Source organism: Mastigoproctus giganteus, chromosome 3 (assembly GCF_048544385.1).
Source record: "Mastigoproctus giganteus isolate SK-2022 chromosome 3, ASM4854438v1, whole genome shotgun sequence".
Classification (NCBI taxonomy): Eukaryota; Metazoa; Arthropoda; class Arachnida; order Uropygi; family Thelyphonidae; genus Mastigoproctus; species Mastigoproctus giganteus.
Genome location: NC_143577.1, coordinates 97,060,065 through 97,079,186, shown reverse-complemented (window position 1 = coordinate 97,079,186; position 19,122 = coordinate 97,060,065). Strand labels below are relative to the sequence as shown.

General features: G+C 36.3%; 1 protein-coding gene across 1 annotated transcript in view; it reads right to left on the bottom strand.

Annotated features, from left to right (window-relative positions):
* Positions 1-1,856: 1,856 nt before the first annotated feature.
* LOC150088169 (uncharacterized) overlaps positions 1,857-19,122 on the bottom strand; it is a 311,939-nt gene continuing 294,673 nt past the window's right edge. The window contains exons 10-11 of the mRNA XM_090370054.1: positions 1,910-3,253; positions 1,857-1,868 (exon numbers count right to left, since the gene is read on the bottom strand). Of these exons, the coding sequence (XP_090226180.1) occupies positions 1,857-1,868; positions 1,910-3,253 (1,356 nt within the window). The remainder of the gene's footprint in view (positions 1,869-1,909; positions 3,254-19,122) is intronic.

Sequence of the window (19,122 nt, the reverse complement as noted above, 5' to 3'; positions counted from 1 at the left end):
GAAAATTGCTTTCACTATCTGAATGAACTTCATAAATATTATTTTCTTCAGAGTATATTGGACATGTGTTCTGTTCTTTGTGATTTTCGGACGCTCCTTTATTTGCCTCAATCATATTATCCAAGTTATCCGGTATAAAAGATGTCTTTGAACCTTCATTATGTGAAAGATTATACAAATTTCTGGTTGGAAAATCATGCATAAGCCTGGCCTCCTCGTTTTGAGAATTTGTGTTTTTATGATTCATCTCAGCGCATACATTTGATGTCAAAGGTGGCTGAGGAAATACATTATTTTTACCTTGTATATAAATATGCATTGAATTAACAGGAATTTTAGAAATCAGGCTATTATGAGATTTATTTGATGGGGCAGTAATAGTATTTGTTTGGCTTTTAATCTCTTCAAACGAATGAATATCAGAACTGTATTTTGTTGCTACTGGTGTTTGTGTCACATCATGGTTTCTTATATTACTTGAAGTGGATTCTTGGGAAACAGAGGAAGTACTAAAGGTATTTTGGAAAGAAGGTAGTAAGAATGGCATTTTATCAGAGATACTGGTTTCGTTGGAGGCATGAGAATTCATACAGTCATTCTTATAATCTTTATCACTTGGTGTCCTTTGGCAAAGAGACACCTGTTGAAATGTTTTACCTAAGTTATCAGCTTGGAATGCCTGTGATACTGATACATGTTCTGGGACAAAGTGTGGTTCGCGAGAAAATACAGTTGGATGAGCATATGAAGAATGCATAGTATTTGATGTTGATGATACCATATTTACTTGAAGTGTTGATTCCATTTTGGGCTGATGTGGAAACCTATTCATGTATGAAAGATTTTTATTTTCTGTAAGCAAAGATGGTTGAAATTGTGGTGGAGGTTCATAAACACCACTTAAATATGCCGATGTAGAATAACTCCTAGAAGGGTTGGCAGAAACCTGATTATGGCTGGACGGACACTGGAGGGAGACAGGAATTCTTGAAACTGTGGTCAAAATGCTGTTTTTTTCAGAAGGATAACAATCCTTGACTGATGATGATAAGAATGAAGTTGATGCTGGTGATGCAGAATATGAGTGAAAAAACTGACTGGAACGCTTACTGGATGATACACGATTAATAGGAAAATTCACATTAATCTTATAATGGTCAACATGAAGGGATTTTGGAGGTAAAGAACCTGAAGAAGTTTTGTTTAATGAAACATGTGAAAAATCAGCAGTAGAAACTGGCAATGGATATTCTGCTGGAGGAACACACTTCTCTGTGAGTGGAATGCATGAATACTCTTGAACTGCACCTGATTTGTAATGTGAAGGCAATAAAAAGTCTGCATTGGCATTCCTAATATTCATATCCAAATTATTAACATGTGTTTCGATGACTCCCTGTGGTGGAGAATTTAAAATACTAATATTCTGTTTGTCAAAGTGGGAAAAATTTGCAGATAATAATGGACGGTCAAAAGGTGAAGAAGCATCTTCCTTGTTATTAACATATTCAGATGAATTAGTAATTAGCCCCGAATGCCATGCACGGTAATCTCCTGTGTTGTACATTTCTGAATATTGCAAGCTCTGACTAATATAGTTTCTATCAGGTGACTGTAACGGCCGATTTTCTATATGCTGATTACTTAATGGCAAATTTGATGCATCAGATACTTGGGGAGGTATTTTGTATTCAGATTGAACAGTATTAATGGTTGTTCTATCTTTAATATCTAAATATATAGGATTTGAAATTTTATCTGCATATGTAACATTATTTGGGGATGAAGTAGAAGAATACAAAGGTGACATTTGTTTCAAGTTATCAGAGCAAGAAGTAAACATATCAGTAAATTTGTTACATCCATTTCTAGCTATGAAATTAGTGTAGCTGGTATGTGGAAGACTTACTGGTGAAGTAACATGATGCATCTCTGGCATTTCACACAGTTCCTGTTTTTCTAAAGATTTATGTGATCTATTCAAATTCAGTACACCTGGTTTTCCTAAAAAAACTGAATCGGCACTGCTGAAAAACTGCTGTGGCGCAGTAAAGGGGGAGCTACATTCAATAGCACTTTGATTATTCATACGAGAACAGGGTGAGCTTCTTAAGTTGGGATAGAGTTGTTGTTTCACTTTTGTATCTGTAAAATGCATGGAAGGCGGACCACTTAAAACAGGAGGTATATATTTACTATTTAATAAAAAAGGTGAATCTGAGTGTAAAGAAATTTTATTATTGGAACTTTGCATTTGTGGCTGTACAAATTGTGGCAGTGGTAGTAGTGGTGGTGGTGGTAAAATTGTCTTAATGTGCGAGTCTTCTGTAACATTATTATTCTGGCTTAATGAAGACATGGATGATGTAACAACTGGCAGTATGCATGGATTTGCAGAAATTTCATTAATACTGAAATGAGATTCAGATGGCAATGAATTATTACTATGCAAATCTTCGAATAAAGCATTCTCTGAGTAAGGTAAAACTTTTTTAATGTTATCTTTTAATAGCTCATCTGAAAAGTAAGAATTACAATACATATTTGTAAGAGACTGATCAGTTTCATGATTCTGAATAGAATTTTTGTATGAATGCTCATCTTGAACACAGCCCAACTTTGAACCTCTCACATTTCTTTCTAAGTATATAGGTGATCTGCTAACAGAAGAAGCATTATTAAAAATATGTTTTTTACTTTCAGGTTTGCAAACAGCATTTTTGCAGGCATTGCTTTCTTGATATTTAATACCAGTATTTGGAATATTTTTAACTGAACAATTTGTTTTTGAAACCATACCATTAGGACAATCTGATTTACACACGTCTTTCACCTCTTTTTGTATTTCATCTGATATTATAAAAGTTCTTTGTGCTTCTGCAGAACTATTGTTGGCAGCTGAAATTTGGTTAAAATTATTAGAAGAAATACTGGCAGTGTTCTTAGAAGTGACGTTGGCTTTCCTAATTGTGATGTCATGGTTTTCCTCAATATTTTTATCACATTTATTATCACAATTTAAAGGCAGTTTACTTTTATAAAATGTTGCTGATGCTGATGATGGATAAAAGTGATTCATTTTACTTCTGGGAGTCCTTTTTCTCAGACTAGAATACCAGTTATTTCCTTTTTTGGAAGAGGAAGTATTACGAACTTTAGTATCACGCCTTTTCTTGCAAGGTCCTAAGGGGGTTGAACGGATACGAATATCAATAGGGTACTTCTCCAAAACTTCTATAGCACCAGATTTTATCTATAAAACAAAAATGTTGATAAATAACGGTATCAGAAGGTTTTTTTTTTTTTTTTATGTATGTGGATGGACTGTCTGTCAATGGCATAAGAGTTTCTATAAAACTATATCACTTAAGGTAAAATTTTAAAGAGAAAAGCCTAGTCACAATTTAATTTAATTTTAAATAATACTTCACCAGCTGGAATAGTGGTAATTCCCAACATGATAAGCCAGTTTTATCCAGTTTAAACATGTTTGTTATCCACGTTTTTTTGTGATTTACAATAAAAAATATACTTTTTTTGTGTTCATAGTGAGAGGTAACACCAAAGATAATAAAGTTTTATCTAATCAATTTAAATTAGTAGAACAGTTGGAAAGTAACCACATGACCCCAATACACACACAAAAAAAAAAAAGCTGGCACCACATTGTGAATTATCAATATTTTGCAAATGTGACAGAACAGACAGAGATTTTATTTATCTAGTAACCATTCAAGTAATATTTTCTCCATAACATTTATAAATCTCTCTCTCTCAATTTTACCCTGCTATTATGATACAAGAGTTACAGTAAATCCGCAGCAGTTAATCATGACTACAATGTTTTTTAAATGACATATGTTATATATCTTTTGTAGTACAGAAGTTGGAAAAATTTGGCAGAATACAGATATTTCAATTCTGAGCCATCAGAAACCTATAAATGTATGCAAATTTTATGTCAGAATAGTGGCCGGATGTATTATAACATTCATTTGATTTTAAACATAATATTAGTAATGTCTAGGTAGGAAACATTCTTTTTATTCATAAATTGATAATTATTTTTTATATTCCTGAAAAATATGGCACCTTACTGGAAATCCCACAGAATTCACGTCATCACTAAGAACACTGACATTTTTTTTTTTTTTTTTCTTTTTCTGTTAGTTGTTGGCACATCGGCTTCTGTGGCCATAATTCACCTCCCAAAGTTTTTGCACTACTCTGATCCAAGCCCGAGGCGGGATTTGAACCCCCGACTTTTGGAACACTGACATACTGGCAAATAGTTTATTCAGGTTAGGTAACTTATAGTTGGAACTGTAAAGCAAAACACTTGGAGTATAGATCTAATTGGATTTTTACTTTCTAAGTGGAAGTGGGGGGGGGGGAGAAATTTTTTCCTTGATTACTTACAAACATGAAATAAAAATGCAAATTCTGTAATAATGCCTGCCTGCCATGATATTTTGTAGGTAAATCTATGTACACATTCAAAAAGAAAGGCATTAATTATATATTATAAACTCAACTAGCAACAACATCATGCTACCTAAATATAACAGAAAAGATTATCAAACTCCTATCTATTATAATGGGTGCACCCAGGACTCAAGTTGAAGTCCCAATTTGTAGTGTGATATATTACATTTGAAAGCTGCAATGGCATAAGGGTTTCTTATGCCATTGCCTTGAAGGAACAATTAGAGAGAAATAATTATAAAGAATTATTATCTAGTAATGCAATTATAGAAGAATCCAAAATATCATATGCTGATAAAGTTAAAGTATTTTAGCATAGGTCTAATACTTATGTAAATTCAAATAATTCAAAATATGAATCAGGTGACCACGTAAAGAAGTTGACCTTGCATAAAAGAAAACTGTCAGCGGTAAAAGTTTTAAACATGAGGACCTACTGTGGTAATTTATGTTATGGATCAATTACGGGATAGAAATCTGAGAGACTAATAATGGGAAAGATGAATTTCTGAACTCAGTAAAAATAGTCTAATAATAAAAGTTCTTGTCACTTAATCGAGTTACAGAGATAAATGGTATGATTAGAAATAGGTAGAGTTTTTATTTATTGGCCATCATATAGGATAAAGTAGATTTTTAACGTGCTGAGGTGCTTTCAAATTAGCATTAGCATTAGCAGAGGCATTTGATGCAAGAAAGCAAGCTTATGCAGCATCAGCCAAAAAAAAAAAAAAAAAAAAAAAAACCCACTTCCACTTCACCCCTCTGTTCGTTCAAAATACCTGTCCAGCTGAGCCTTAAACTTATTTAGGCTATCAACCTCCACCAAAAGGGATGGCAGTCTGTTCCACCAACCGACCACCCGCTGGCTAAAGGCAAATTTCCGCACGTCTATCCTATATCTGTCTTTCCTCAATTTGAATTTATGCCCTCTCAGGTGATTTTTCTGAGCTAGAGGAAGAATCCCATCAGCATTGAGCATGCTTAAACCATTCAAGGCTTTATACACCTCTATCAGATCACCTCGCTGGTGCCTAGTCTCCAGACACTGTAATTTGCAAAACTTAAGCCTTTCCTCGTAAGAGCACCCCTTTGTTCCATTCACTAATCTTGTTGCCCTTCTCTGTACTCGTTCCAGCAGCTCTACATCCTTCTTGAAATGAGGCCTCCAGACCTGTATACAGTACTCTAGGTGTGGCCTGACCATTGCCTTATACAATGGAATAATCACCTCCTTATCCCTGCTGGAAAAATTCCTGTATATCATTGACAATACTCCATGAGCTACTCTTGCAGCCCGTCTGCACTGCTCAGAGAACTTCATATCTGCCTGCACAATCACCCCCAAGTCCCTTTCATTCTCTACCACTGTCAGTGTAGTACCACAGAGTTGATACGTTGCCCTGGGGTTGCTGTTTCCCATGTGTAGTACTTTACATTTGTCAATGTTAAACTTCATTTGCCACCTCTCAGCCCATCTGCTCAACCTTTCCAGATCCTGTTGCAGCAGTGTAGTGTCAGTAGTGTCCTTGACAACCCTGCCAACCTTTGTATCATCTGCAAACTTGGACATTAAGCTTGATATACCATCATCAATATCATTTATAAATACAGAAAACAATAATGGACCCAACACTGAGCCCTGAGGGACTCCACTAATAACATTAGTCCATGATGAGCAGTGTCCATTGATTACCACTCTCTGTCTTCTCCCACTCAACCACCCCTTTATCCATAGCAGCAATTTGCCTCCAATGTCACACTGCTCCAATTTGTGTAGCAGTCTTCCATGTGCCACAGTATCAAAAGCCTTTCTAAGATCCAAGTATATAATATCAAAGTTATTCCCTGCATCCAGTTCTTTTGTGACTGCATCATAGTATCCAATCAAGTTGGTCAGGCAAGACTTCCCCTTAACAAAACCATGCTGTGTCTGAGCTATAACTGAAGTCTTGTCTAAATGATCCTGCAGTGCTTCTTTAACCAGTGCCTCCATTAATTTTCCTGGAACAGAAGTTAAGCTCACAGGTCTATAGTTACTTGTGTCAGCCTTTGATCCTCCTTTGTGAATTGGGGTCACATTTGCACATTTCCAGTCTATGGGTACCTCCCCTGAGTCCAAGGAAGCTCTCATAATTATGGCTAAGGGTTTGCTTACTTCCTTTGCTGCCTCCTTTAATATAACTGGATAGATCCCATCCACCCCGGGTGCCTTTCTTATGTTTATCTTCAACAGTTTCTCCTCCACTTTACTCCCAGTTATTTCAAGATTCTCTAGCTTACTGCTAGAGTTGAATACACCTCTGGCATTCCCTTGCTGAATAACTCCTCATGTGTGAATGTCGATGCAAAATATTCATTTAGTTTGTTAGCTACCTGAGCAGGATCATCAACAGTTGACCCATCAATATCAAGTGAACCAATCTGATTCATCCCCTTCCTTCTAGAGTTTACATAAGTAAAGAACTCTTTGCTGTTTTTCTTTGCATCCCTTGCCAAGGATTTCTCGTAATCTGCCTTCGCCTGCCTAACCTCCTTTGTAACTTGGTTGCATATCAACTTGTATCTATCATAGGCTTCTGTGTCATGTGTTAATTTGTAAGTATCCCATGCATTTTTCTTCTCTGCCATATGCCTCATTAGTTCATCTGACATCCATTTTGGCCTAAACCTTGAACAATATTTCTTAGTTGGTATGTAAAGCCTAGTAGCTTCCAAGATATGTTCTTTGAATGCTTCCCATTTTGAATTTGCTGTTGGTAACATCATCAGTTGGTCCCACTGTATAGAATTTAAATACTGTCTCAGTCCATCGTAGTTGCCTTTACGGAAGCAATAACCCTTCCCTTTACCCCTAATGGTAGTTATCTCTTTCAGTAAATCCCACTTCAGCACACTGTGATCACTGCCACCTAGTGGTTCATTTATCTGCAGATTCTTAATGCATGAAGAATCACTGCTGATAATCAAATCAAGAGTATTACTCCCTCTAGTTGCTTCCTGAACATGCTGATGTAGAAAACAATCATCCAATAAATCCACAAAAGCCCTGCTAGTGTGTGAGTAACCAGCCCCCAAATTCCAGTCAATATCTGGGAAATTAAAATCTCCCATTATAAGACTCTCTGATTTACTGGCCCACTCTATTTCCCTGTACAGTTTCTTATTATACTCATCAGAGTCATTAGGCCTATAGCACACTCCTACTCTCAATTTTGATCTCCCAATGCTTATGTCACACCAAACTGACTCAACACTGCACTGTCCAGCGATGTCGACTGGCTTCACTTCCTTGGTTTTTATGTGTTTCTTAACTAATAGCATAACCCCTCCCCCCTTCCTATCCTGTCTATCCTTTCTGTAGACGTTGTACTCCCCAAATTGCAGTTCTGCATCCCTTATATCTGTGTGACACCACGTCTCTGATATCCCAACAATATCTGCCTTTGATGTTTTGAGCAATACCTCAAATTCATCAAATTTATTTACTAAACTCCTAGCATTGGTGTACACGCAAGTATACCTGCACCTGTTTCTATTCTTAGCTACCCTAACACAACCCATGTGTTTATTTGTACCGCAATGGCTCCCAGCAGTCTCTGAAATACCATGCATCTTGTTTTTCAGGCTTCTACTCATTCTAATAGAAGTAGTGCAAGAATCTCTTTCACCTCTGCCAGTGGCTACTGTCAATCTATTGGTCTTTGTCTCCCCCCAAGCTAGCAGTTTTCTGACCCACCTAACACTGCCTCGATAGCATCAGCAAATATTCTTGCACCCTTTCTATTTAAGTGTATCCCATCCCTGTAGAAGCAATCTCTCCTGTTAACAAGTACAGTCCAGGCTGAAAAAAATTCTACCCCTTGAGCCTTGCACAATCTTTCCAGGGCCGAATTGATCGACAAGGCTCTCATCATATACTCCCTCCTATCGTGTCTGGGCAGAATTGCAGACACTTTCAAATTCAACCCTAATTCTCGGCTTTTGTTCAACAGTGACCTGTACTTGTTAAGTAATTCTGCCGGTCTCCTACTCTTAATATTATTAGTGCCAACGTGTACAACTATATCACCTTTTGTGCCCTTAAAAGATGATATTCGCTCTACAACGTCATCAACCTTTGCCCCTGGCAGACATACCCTGGTCCTGTTCCACCTATCTTTTTTACAAAGCATGTTCCCCGTTTCCCTGACAATTGAGTCACCAACAACTACTAGTTCCTTCGGGACCAGCGCATTCTGCCTTGGGGGTTGTCTCTGTGTCACGTGATGTCCAAGTGCAAGCTCTGGCGTTGATGTGGGCAGCTGAGAGCTTGATGGGCCCCTCAGTTTAGTTCCTTCGAGGGCATCCACCCTGTCCTTCAAGCTCTCATATAGGCCCACAAGAACGCCGAGTTGTTGCCTGATATCGATACACTCCTTGCATCGCGCGCACACACAAAGACATCCCCCTTGGCAGTATCATGTCCCGTACCCGATTGCTCTGCAAACATCAAGCAAACAGTGCATTTTATAAGGCTGTGAGTCAGAGGACAACTGCCCCCCTCAGTTCTGCTCTGAGCCACAGCGCTTCCATTAGCTTGAGCCTTTTGCTTTGCTGCTCTGGTCTGAGTCATGATTCTATTAATTTATTAATTAATTATGTTATGTTATTAATTATGTTAAATATAATTAATTATATTACGTTTGTAATCTAAGTCGTTATATGTATTTATTTAAACGTACAATTTAACTGCTAACGAAGTTCAACTAACACTATCTAGTACGGCATACAACTATCGTATCACAATGGCGGGAAAATGTTAGGCTTTTGATTCCACATCTAAGATCTGTAAGGGTATTTTCATATGTGGATTTTGTGCTGGATTGAATCTTGTAAAACCATCTTTCTTAAAAATGTTTTTACAAGATGTGGTAATTGCAAAATAAGAAAACATGAAGTGATCATTCTGTTAGGGATAAACAGTGATTGAATTAAAAGAGGCAAGGGAGTTGTTAAAAAAGAGAATAAAGAGATTTAGGGGGAAAAAATGGATGAAAGGAATTTGTCACCCTTTTTTTTAGGAATTGGCAGGATATGGGTATATTTCCAAGCAGATGTAAATTTTACATCATGATTTACATACATATAACAACAAAATCCCTATTTCCTCTCCAGCAATGTCCCTTCCATCAGTTTGTAACTTGACCTAAAAGTTATTTGTCACTGTGGTTTATGATTTAAAAATTACAGTAGATAAGGTAATATGCTTATTTTACGTTTATAAATTAATTGGTATCTTGAGTGGCTTTTAAATTTATATCAGACCTTCACATGGAACTATATCAGCAACAACAGGCTAAAAAAATTGATAGGATCTGGACCTGAAGTTAACTATCAAAACTGCACTAGGAATCAAAAGTTCCACTTCACAGTTTTCTCAGAATAAGCTTAAGCTTTGCCTGAATAAGCTTAAGGTAATTCCACCACTGCTAAACTTGGAAATGCCAAATACCATTATACACAGAATATAAGAGAATTTTATTTATATTTTATAAATAAGAGACATTTTAATAAATAATTTAATACTTGTCTATGGGGGAGGGGGGTTCCCCTCAGGTTTGAAAATTGCTTTGATAAAAACCCTATTGAAACAGTCAGATAAACCAAAATCTGATTCTAGATCATTTAGAACTTTACTTGCTATTGTTAGGAATATTTTCACAAAAGATTTTAGTCAAGTTTCAGAAGAATTATGAACTGGCAGGTTTGAAATTGCAATCACATAAACAATTCAGTTTCACAAAGGAGATCCACAGAAGATGCTTGTTAGAGGTCTTTTCTGTAAGTCAAATTGTTCCCAGTGTCCAGAAGATTGACAACAGCAAAGCATTCCAAAGAAATTTATAGTCATAAATGATTGCAGCTACTCCTGCCATAACACATGACATACATTCTGAAAAATCAGTGTACAGTGCATATTATAACAGATGCACAAAGGATTGAAAATTGGGTCTGGGTAGTGCCATAAACTTTAAATAAAAAGCAATACACCTCTCCTTTGGAGCAGTGTTTTTCCATTTGTAATGCAATATCAAGGCAACTCATGGCAGAGTACCTTCACAATAAGAGGCTATGCCTAGAATGTACAATGAATTTTCACAGCTTGAAGTTTTTGCCCAGAACTTAACAGTGTGGTATGTGGAGTAACTGTGAGAGGAATGCATGCAGAGTTTGAAATTCTGAGTAAGGCTTTGGAGTGTTTGTGGTTCATGGTCTCTAAAAGTAAGTCTCAGAGCACTTTTCACCAATTTAAGTGATAAGCATTCTCAAGTCATTTCTGAATAAGAAATGGAGAAAAAGCATTTATAAATTGGCTTGTGTAATTATTTATTATTAGAACAATGGTCAATGGTGATTCCTTTTGGAATCCTTCTGTTCTTTGTCTCTTAGGATGAGATATGTCAAAGTCAGTTTAGTGTCTCTCTGAAGAAATTAAGCCTGAAGGCTGAAGTGATGGATAACTTTCTTTGTGATCCAGGTTAGCTCCTTTCAGCACTTGGAGTTTGTTTTTACCACCAGATTCCAAGCCCAGCCACAGGGAGACAGGAGTAGAACCTGGTGTGATCAAGTGATCACTAATAGTATTAGTGATCAAACTATGAACAAAATAAACTATGTTTTTAAAAGATATGTATTTTTTTAAAGGAGATTAAAAACAGTTTTCATAACAATTTTATAACACTTATTAATGTGGCCGCATAATACCATTATTTTTTTTAATGGTGTGGTAATATACTTACTTTAAAAATTATAAAGTATCATATAACCAATACATGAAAAAGCTAAGGAAATGTGACTGTTGTTGTTTTCATCTCTCTGATGTCAAATTGAGTCAGTCCCTTAGAGTACCATGCTGTAACTGTCACAAAAACTGCTTATTTCAAAGATAAAATAGAAATCCTATTGTCTTGGAAACTTAGAAAACTTGATGTGGAACGAGTGGATGGAAGGTGAAAAACCTTCTGCAACGATTTCTGAGAACGATTTTACACCTATGAAATAATGCAATGGAATTTTATATGGGAATAAATTAAACTGTTGAATGTCAGTGTCTCTTTGAAGATGGTATTTCAAAAAGCTGTTGTCATGATTCAGGTCAACTTATATCTGTGCATTTTCTTAACAGTTCATTACGATATTTTTTTGTTGATGGGTGGTTGGAGAATTAATATTCCTGGTTGAAGATCTTCATACCCATATCAATGTGGAAGTTTTAAGGGTCCTCAATTTTTAGGGATGGATGTCATTATGAAATGTAGTTTCAGGTATGCTTATATATATTTTTTCCTCTCATTTTTCTAGTGGTTTAAATAAAATTTGTGCAGTTTCCTGTGGGATATGTTCCTCCCACCTACCAGTTTTAGTAGTCACTCACAGTTTCCATAAATTTATTGTTCATAACAATTCAACAGCAGATGAAAATTATCCATGAATCTGATTATTCAAAAGATGAATGTTTGCAGTATTGCCCAGTTGTTCATGGCAATACTATTCAAAGTTTGATATACTAAAATCATAACTTTAGCGTATTTGACCCCATCCAAATTTCTTGCGACACCTGACTAGTGGTTAAAATAAATAAATGATATATACATAAGATAAAACAGAGATAAAATAAGATAAAGGCATTAAAATACAATAAGATAAAAAAAAGTGTTAAAATATAATATAATAAAAGTGTTAAAATATAATATAATAAAAGCGTTAAAATACATAAAAGCTTTCGAGATGAAGTACCTCTTCATCAGCTAGTCGGTGAATGGTGCACTTCAGTATACAGGTAGTTCTTGACTTTACGAGTTAATTCTCGTAAAGCGGGAATTTATTTCACATAGACAAAGTTAAAAATAAGGGTTACATTCTCATCAATGAAATTAATTAGTTAATTAGTTTATGTTTAAACAACAACGTTTCCTGTAAAATCAAGCAAATTATAATAATTAAGAAATTATTTATGACTCATAAATGTTAAAGAATGTTTATTCTTCACCATCATCGACTAAATGCACACTCATTTATCACTCAATATTGGCTCGGCACTCGTTGGTTTGTTGCCAAGGAGTCGTTGTCTTCAGAAATGTTTCAAGGGGCATTTGGTCCCAAGATAATCTTCTCATTTAATTATAAATTTCACGATTGCATGCATAAGGATTTTTTAACTGCACACACAAATTGCAAATAACACGATTCGATTCGTGTGGAATAACAAGTTTACAAAACTTAAAAATAAAAAGAATGAAGAGAAGATTCTGAAAATTTGTTTTTTATACGATTGAAAATTTCAGTAAAGGGGGAAGCACATTTCACCATAATAACATAAAAAAACCGCGCAATTCCAGCTATCGATATTTTCGCAAATGCAAGAAGACAGAGTTTGCTACCCGCTTATAATTGCTTGCAGAAAAACCCCAATAAACTGGAAAGTGCAAATTGTTTTTATTGTTTTATGGTCGTGGCCTCTATAAATGAGCTTTAGAAAAACATCATAAAAGCATTCAAAATTGGTTCTTATAACAGAAAATATGATATCGATGAAAGTGTAGTGCATTTTAATGTTTTGAATTGGTAACTAATACAATTTACAAGCCATGCTCACGACCTTTTATATGGCCTTAAGGTCGTGAGCATGGCTTGTAAATTGTATTAGTTACCAATTCAAAACATTAAAATGCACTACACTTTCATCGATATCATATTTTCTGTTATTAAAATGTCATTTTAATAACAGACCTTAAAAATGACATTTTAGAGAGAGAAATAGCTTAGTCATACAGCGAAAATTTCAACTTCCGAGATCTTGAAACAAATTACCAAAAAACAATGTGTTATTGGGTTCACATTACGATATTTTAACGATACGATGGTGTCTCTGGAATGGATTAATATCGTAAAGATGGGTACACTGTATTGTATAGCTATGCAAGTGGTTTTAAATGCGGTATTTATGAATGTTTAACATTAATTTTTTTGCAATTAATGTTCATATTTTCGATTTTGTTGATACTTGGGGAAAAAAAACTCGTAAAGCGAGAGCTGCCTGTATATTGATGGTTACAATAGCAAAAGTCAGTTGGGCATGATCATGTATCATGAGTCTGGTGTTGGTAGAACAGAATTACATACACACGACTGCCAGTGCTCATCGCACTGCAATACAGTACATTCTATAATAGGGCGTAAGTGCACTCCCCTCGTGCAATTGGTAACTATGTGCAGTGCTTCAAGTCATGAGCGCTGGTGGTAACCACGTGAATAGGCGATGATTTAAACATCCCATCGGGGATCAAGATTGAGCTGCTCAACCCAATAATGCTCAGTGACTGTGGGGCGTTCAAAATTAGCGGTTTGCAGAGCCACCTCATGCTCAGAAACCTGGTCTTTCAATCTTCTACCAGACTCACCTACATAACACTCCTCACATTCCGAACACGTAATGCGGTATATGGAACCACTCTGTAGGAAAGGAGGAACAGGTGTTTTCACCTTATAAATAATAGACTAGTTTCCTCCCTGGAAGTTGCACACATCGTATACGATGGAGATGCAAAATCCTAACGATGTTCTGATATGCCCGGATAATAGGGGATGTAGGCAGTAGAGATAAATTCACTGACATGAGGAGGAGTAGATTGCGTAACAAAATTGTGAGCCTGAAGCTCACATCTATTTAGAGGTGGATAACCGCAATTTGAAAGCACTGCCATAATTTTGGAAATGACCAGAGTCATTAGCATAGACGTCTTTTGAGCAGGGATACCACATTGGGAGACAGAACCTCGCTCTTTACAGATGATATTTGTACTGCTCTCAATCTGTGTTTAACGGTGGGGGGGGGCGCATGATCATGTTCAATGACTCTCTGTTTCACCAAATACAGGGCACAGCTATGGGTGCCCCTGTTAGTCCTATCGTGGCCAATACTGACATGGAGAAACTTGAGAGTCAGACTTTCTGGATTTTTTTTTAAAAATCTAGCCTTTGGACTTGAAATTAAATTTCACTGAAAACACCACATTTTTTTATTTATTAACATAGCTCTTGATATCAAGAGGTGTGTTAATTAAGAGCTCTAAATATCACGTTCATAATTGCAGCAGTTTTTTAAATAATTTCATGATATAAGTTGAATAATAAATAATACAATGAATGATTTTTGCAGATTTATAAATTTATAACATGGCCATGTATCAGTATATCTCACTGACTTTTTTTTTTGTGCTATAACAATTCTATACTCTTAACTCTAAATTATCATATTCATAGTCTCAACAATGTGGCCACATAATACCATTATTTTTTTTAAAATCAAATATTTAAAATTATAAAAAAAAAAAAAGCTTAAAAGAAAGGCACTCAATACAATAGATTCTGGTTATTTGGGCCAGCCGTTTATTTGGTACAAATCTTAAAGAACAGAAACCAATCGAGAAAATAGCCGGGATTTACTTCGCTTAATTGGGACAATATGCCGTTTAATCGAGGCAGGAGACTGCAGCACTCGAGATTATCCTATGATTGTCTCTAACCACACCATGTGGATCGGTCTGATTTCTGGAGGTCACCCATAAAACAATAAAAACAATTAGCAGTCCCCTGTTTATTGAGCTTTCTGTTAGTGCAATCTATTATAAACAGATAGTAAACTCGATCTTATTGAATTTGCGATAATTCCGACAGCTGGAATTCTGAGGGCTATTATGGTGAAATGTGTTTACACTTTCATGACATCTTCAATCATATAAAAAAATAAATTTTCAGAATCTGCTCTTCATTCCTATTTTTTAAGCTTTGTAACTTGTTACTCTGTTCTCACTTGCGTGTATTGTGTTACTTGTGATTTGTGTGCCGTGCTCTTTGTTATTGATTGTTTATCCTTTTTACTGTTTTAAATTTCAACCCCCACCCACAAATGTTAGTGAAGAGAAATATCAACTAGTTAGTATGTATATATTACAGTTGTTTTTTGGTGCAAGGGCGACTTAGGCCATATTGCACTAATCAATGTCATGAATGTTACACATCCATAGTGACTGTTATGACATCAGTCAAAAACGGCGATATAATTTTATCTGTTTAATAAAAATGGAAAAATTCCAGCAGATTAGCATCGTTACCATATGTGGTAGAGTGTCAGTGGTTCTTTAAGATTTGGAAGAAAGCTAAATGAGACTTGGCGGGCAGTGGTTTACAAAGTACACTCAACAAGAATATGTTTCACTGTAAGAGGAGAGTTGCACTGTGTGTATTGCGGAAAATCATTACCTGTGAGGAGCTCTGAACAAAGAAGAAAGTTATTGTTACATATTGAAGATTTTAGTTTTGGTAATGAAAGTAATTATCTTCTTAATCAGATGATATTTAATTTATTGCAAGAGTTCTGTGTAACTGTTTTTTGGTGGCGTAGACGTTGGATAAGCCTTATGACAGATCATTAAACCTAAGGTAAATTTAGAAGGTGATTTATCCACTTTTTTTTTTTTTTTTTTTTTTTTTGCTGGCTCCCAGGCTAGGATACTGGGGGGGCAGGATTGCTGGCACCCACCAGTAAGTGTTTTCTCCAGTGGGTGAGGGATTTTTTTAATTATTTTTTCTTTATTATTTATTTATTTTTTTAAATTTATTATTTTTTTATTTATTTATTTTTTTGCTGCCTCCCAGGTACGTACACGGGAGTGGGATTGCAGGCATTCACCGGTAAAGCACTTTTTCCAGTGGGTGTGGTTATATATCATTATTATTATTATTTATTTTTTTTCTTAAATTATATATTTATTTTATTTATTTATTCATTTTATTTTTTCTATTATATTTATTAATTTATTTATTTATCATTATTATTATTTATTTATTATTTTTTTTAATGTGTGCTCCCAGGTTGGGCATCCTGGGTAGACTGCTGGTACCTACCAGTATAGCACTTCCTCCAGTGGGTGCAGAATTTTGTGCTTTAGCACAGTAAGATAAGATAAACTTTCAGGCTGTTTATTTTTTCTTTTATTTGAGATTTTATCCAAATACAGTACATACATGTGGAGTTAGGCGAGAGCCTGGGAGCCACCCATGACACAGACACATATATAGATGCATCCCTGTGAGGAGATAAAGGTGAGTAAGTTGACTGTGGCCAATTCGCTCTCTGGTTAAGATTACTTCCTCCCTTCTGTTTACACAGAAGCTGGAGAACAATAATGCACTTCAGGTTTTATTTGGAGGATTTTATTATGCCTTTGGGCTTGCCATTGAATTGTCCATTGTTCCCTACATATTCTTCGTATATTACTTTTGTAGTCAAGATATGGAACATAATACTGTGATGATTCTCTGTTGGATGGATGTTTATGGCATAGTCTGCACATTTGTTTCCTGGTATCCCAGCATGTCCTGGGATCCAGCAGAAAATGACCACTCATTAGAGTTCTTGGATATGCATCAGTTTGGATTTTATCAATTTTATTAAAGGATGTGTTTGTGAAGAAATGTTATGTAAAGCTTTAAGTGCACTCTGGAAGTCCTTATATATCATGCTTTTATGGATGGACAGATGGAGAATATTTTCTGTTGCAAATTTGATGGTGTATAATTCAGCTGAATAGCTGCTACATTCATTGGGAAGCAATATGGAGAAGGTTTTATGAGGGAAAATGGCTGCAGCACCCACTCTACTCTCAGATTTTGACCCATCAGTATATATTTTTGTAAAATGCAGATGATTTTGTGTGTGGGCAATGTGGAGTTGTATGCTGACATTTGCAAGAGAGTGCTTTCCCCAGTTTAGGAAATAACTGTCACAGGATGGTTTAATATAATACCATGGGGGATCGGGACTGTTTTGGACCTTGAAGAACTTTGTCAGGATGTATGTTCCAAGCTTGTGATACTTAAAATCTGAGAGCAGTAGGCTGCACTGCCCAGGGTCTAATGGGATGAGCAGGTAGACTTTGGATTTTGTATAGTTAAGAAGTAACAATCTTTCTTCTGAGGCTTGGGGGAAGTTCATGAGCTTCAATATATAGACTTTGAACTGGCGAAGTTCTATAAGTGCCTATAGCAATCCTTATAACAGAATGTTGAATAGGGAGGAAGCTGTGCTAGCACACTCTCCCTAGCAGAATCATATACTGGAGCACCTTAATCATTAGCATTAGTAGAGGCATTTGATGCAAGAAAGCAAGCTTATGCAGCATCAGCCAAAAAAAAAAAAAAAAACCCACTTCCACTTCACCCTTCTGTTTGTTCGAAATACCTATCCAGCTGAGCCTTAAATTTATTTAGGCTATCAAATTCCATGAAAAGGGATGGAAGGCTGTTCCACAAACCAACTACCCGCTGGCTAAAGGCAAATTTCCACACGTCTATACTACATCTGTCTTTCCTCAATATGAATTTATGTCCTCTCAGGTGATTATTCTGAGCAAGAGGAAGAATCCCATCAGTACTCAAACTATTCAAGGCTTTCTACACCTCTATCAGATCACCTCACTGGTGCCTAGTCTCCAGACACTGTAATTTGCAAAACTTAAGCCTTTCTTTGTAAGAGCACCCCTTTGTTCCATTCACTAATTTTGTTGCCCCTCTCTGTACTTGTTCCAGCAGCTCTACATCCTTCTTGAAATGAGGCCTCCAGACCTGTATACAGTACTCTAGGTGTGGCCTGACCATTGCCTTATACAAGGGAATAATCATTTCCTTATCCCTGTTAGAAAAATTAAATTCCTGTATATCATTGACAATACACCATGAGCTACTCTTGTAGCTCGTCTGCACTGCTCAGCGAACTTCATATCTGCCTCCACAATTACCACCAGGTCCTTGTCATTCTCTACCACTGTCAGTGTAGTACCACAGAGTTGGTACGTTGCTGTTTCCCCTATATAGAACTTTACATTTGTCAATGTTAAACTTCATTTGCCACCTCTCAGCCCATCTGCTCAACCTTTCCAGATCCTGTTGCAGCAGCATAGTGTCAGTAGTGTCCTTAACAACCCTGCCACCCTTTGTATTGTCTGCAAACTTGGACATTAAGCTTGATATACCATCACCAATATCATTTTTAAATACAGAAAACAATAATGGACCCAACACTGAACCCTGAGGGACTCCACTAATAACATTAGTCCACGATGAGCAGTGTCCATTGATTACCACTCTCTGTCTTCTCCACCTCAACCACCCCCTTTATCCATAGCAGCAATTTGCCTCCAATGTCACACTGCTCCAATTTGTGTAGCAGTCTTCCATGTGCAACAGTATCAAAAGCCTTTCTAAGATCCAAGTATATAATATCAAAGCTATTCCCTGCATCCAGTTCTTTTGTGACTGCATCATAGTATCCAATCAAATTGGTCAGGCAAGACTTCCCCTTAACAAAACCATGCTGTGTCCGAGCTATAACTGAAGTCTTGTCTAGATGATCCTGCAGTGCTTCTTTAACCAGTGCCTCCATTAATTTTCCTAGAACAGAAGTTAAACTCACAGGTCTATAATTACTTGTGTCAGCCTTTGATCCTCCTTTGTGAATTGGGGTCACATTTGCACATCTCCAGTCTGTGGGTACCTCTCCTGAGTCCAAGGAAGCTCTCATAATTATGGCTAAGG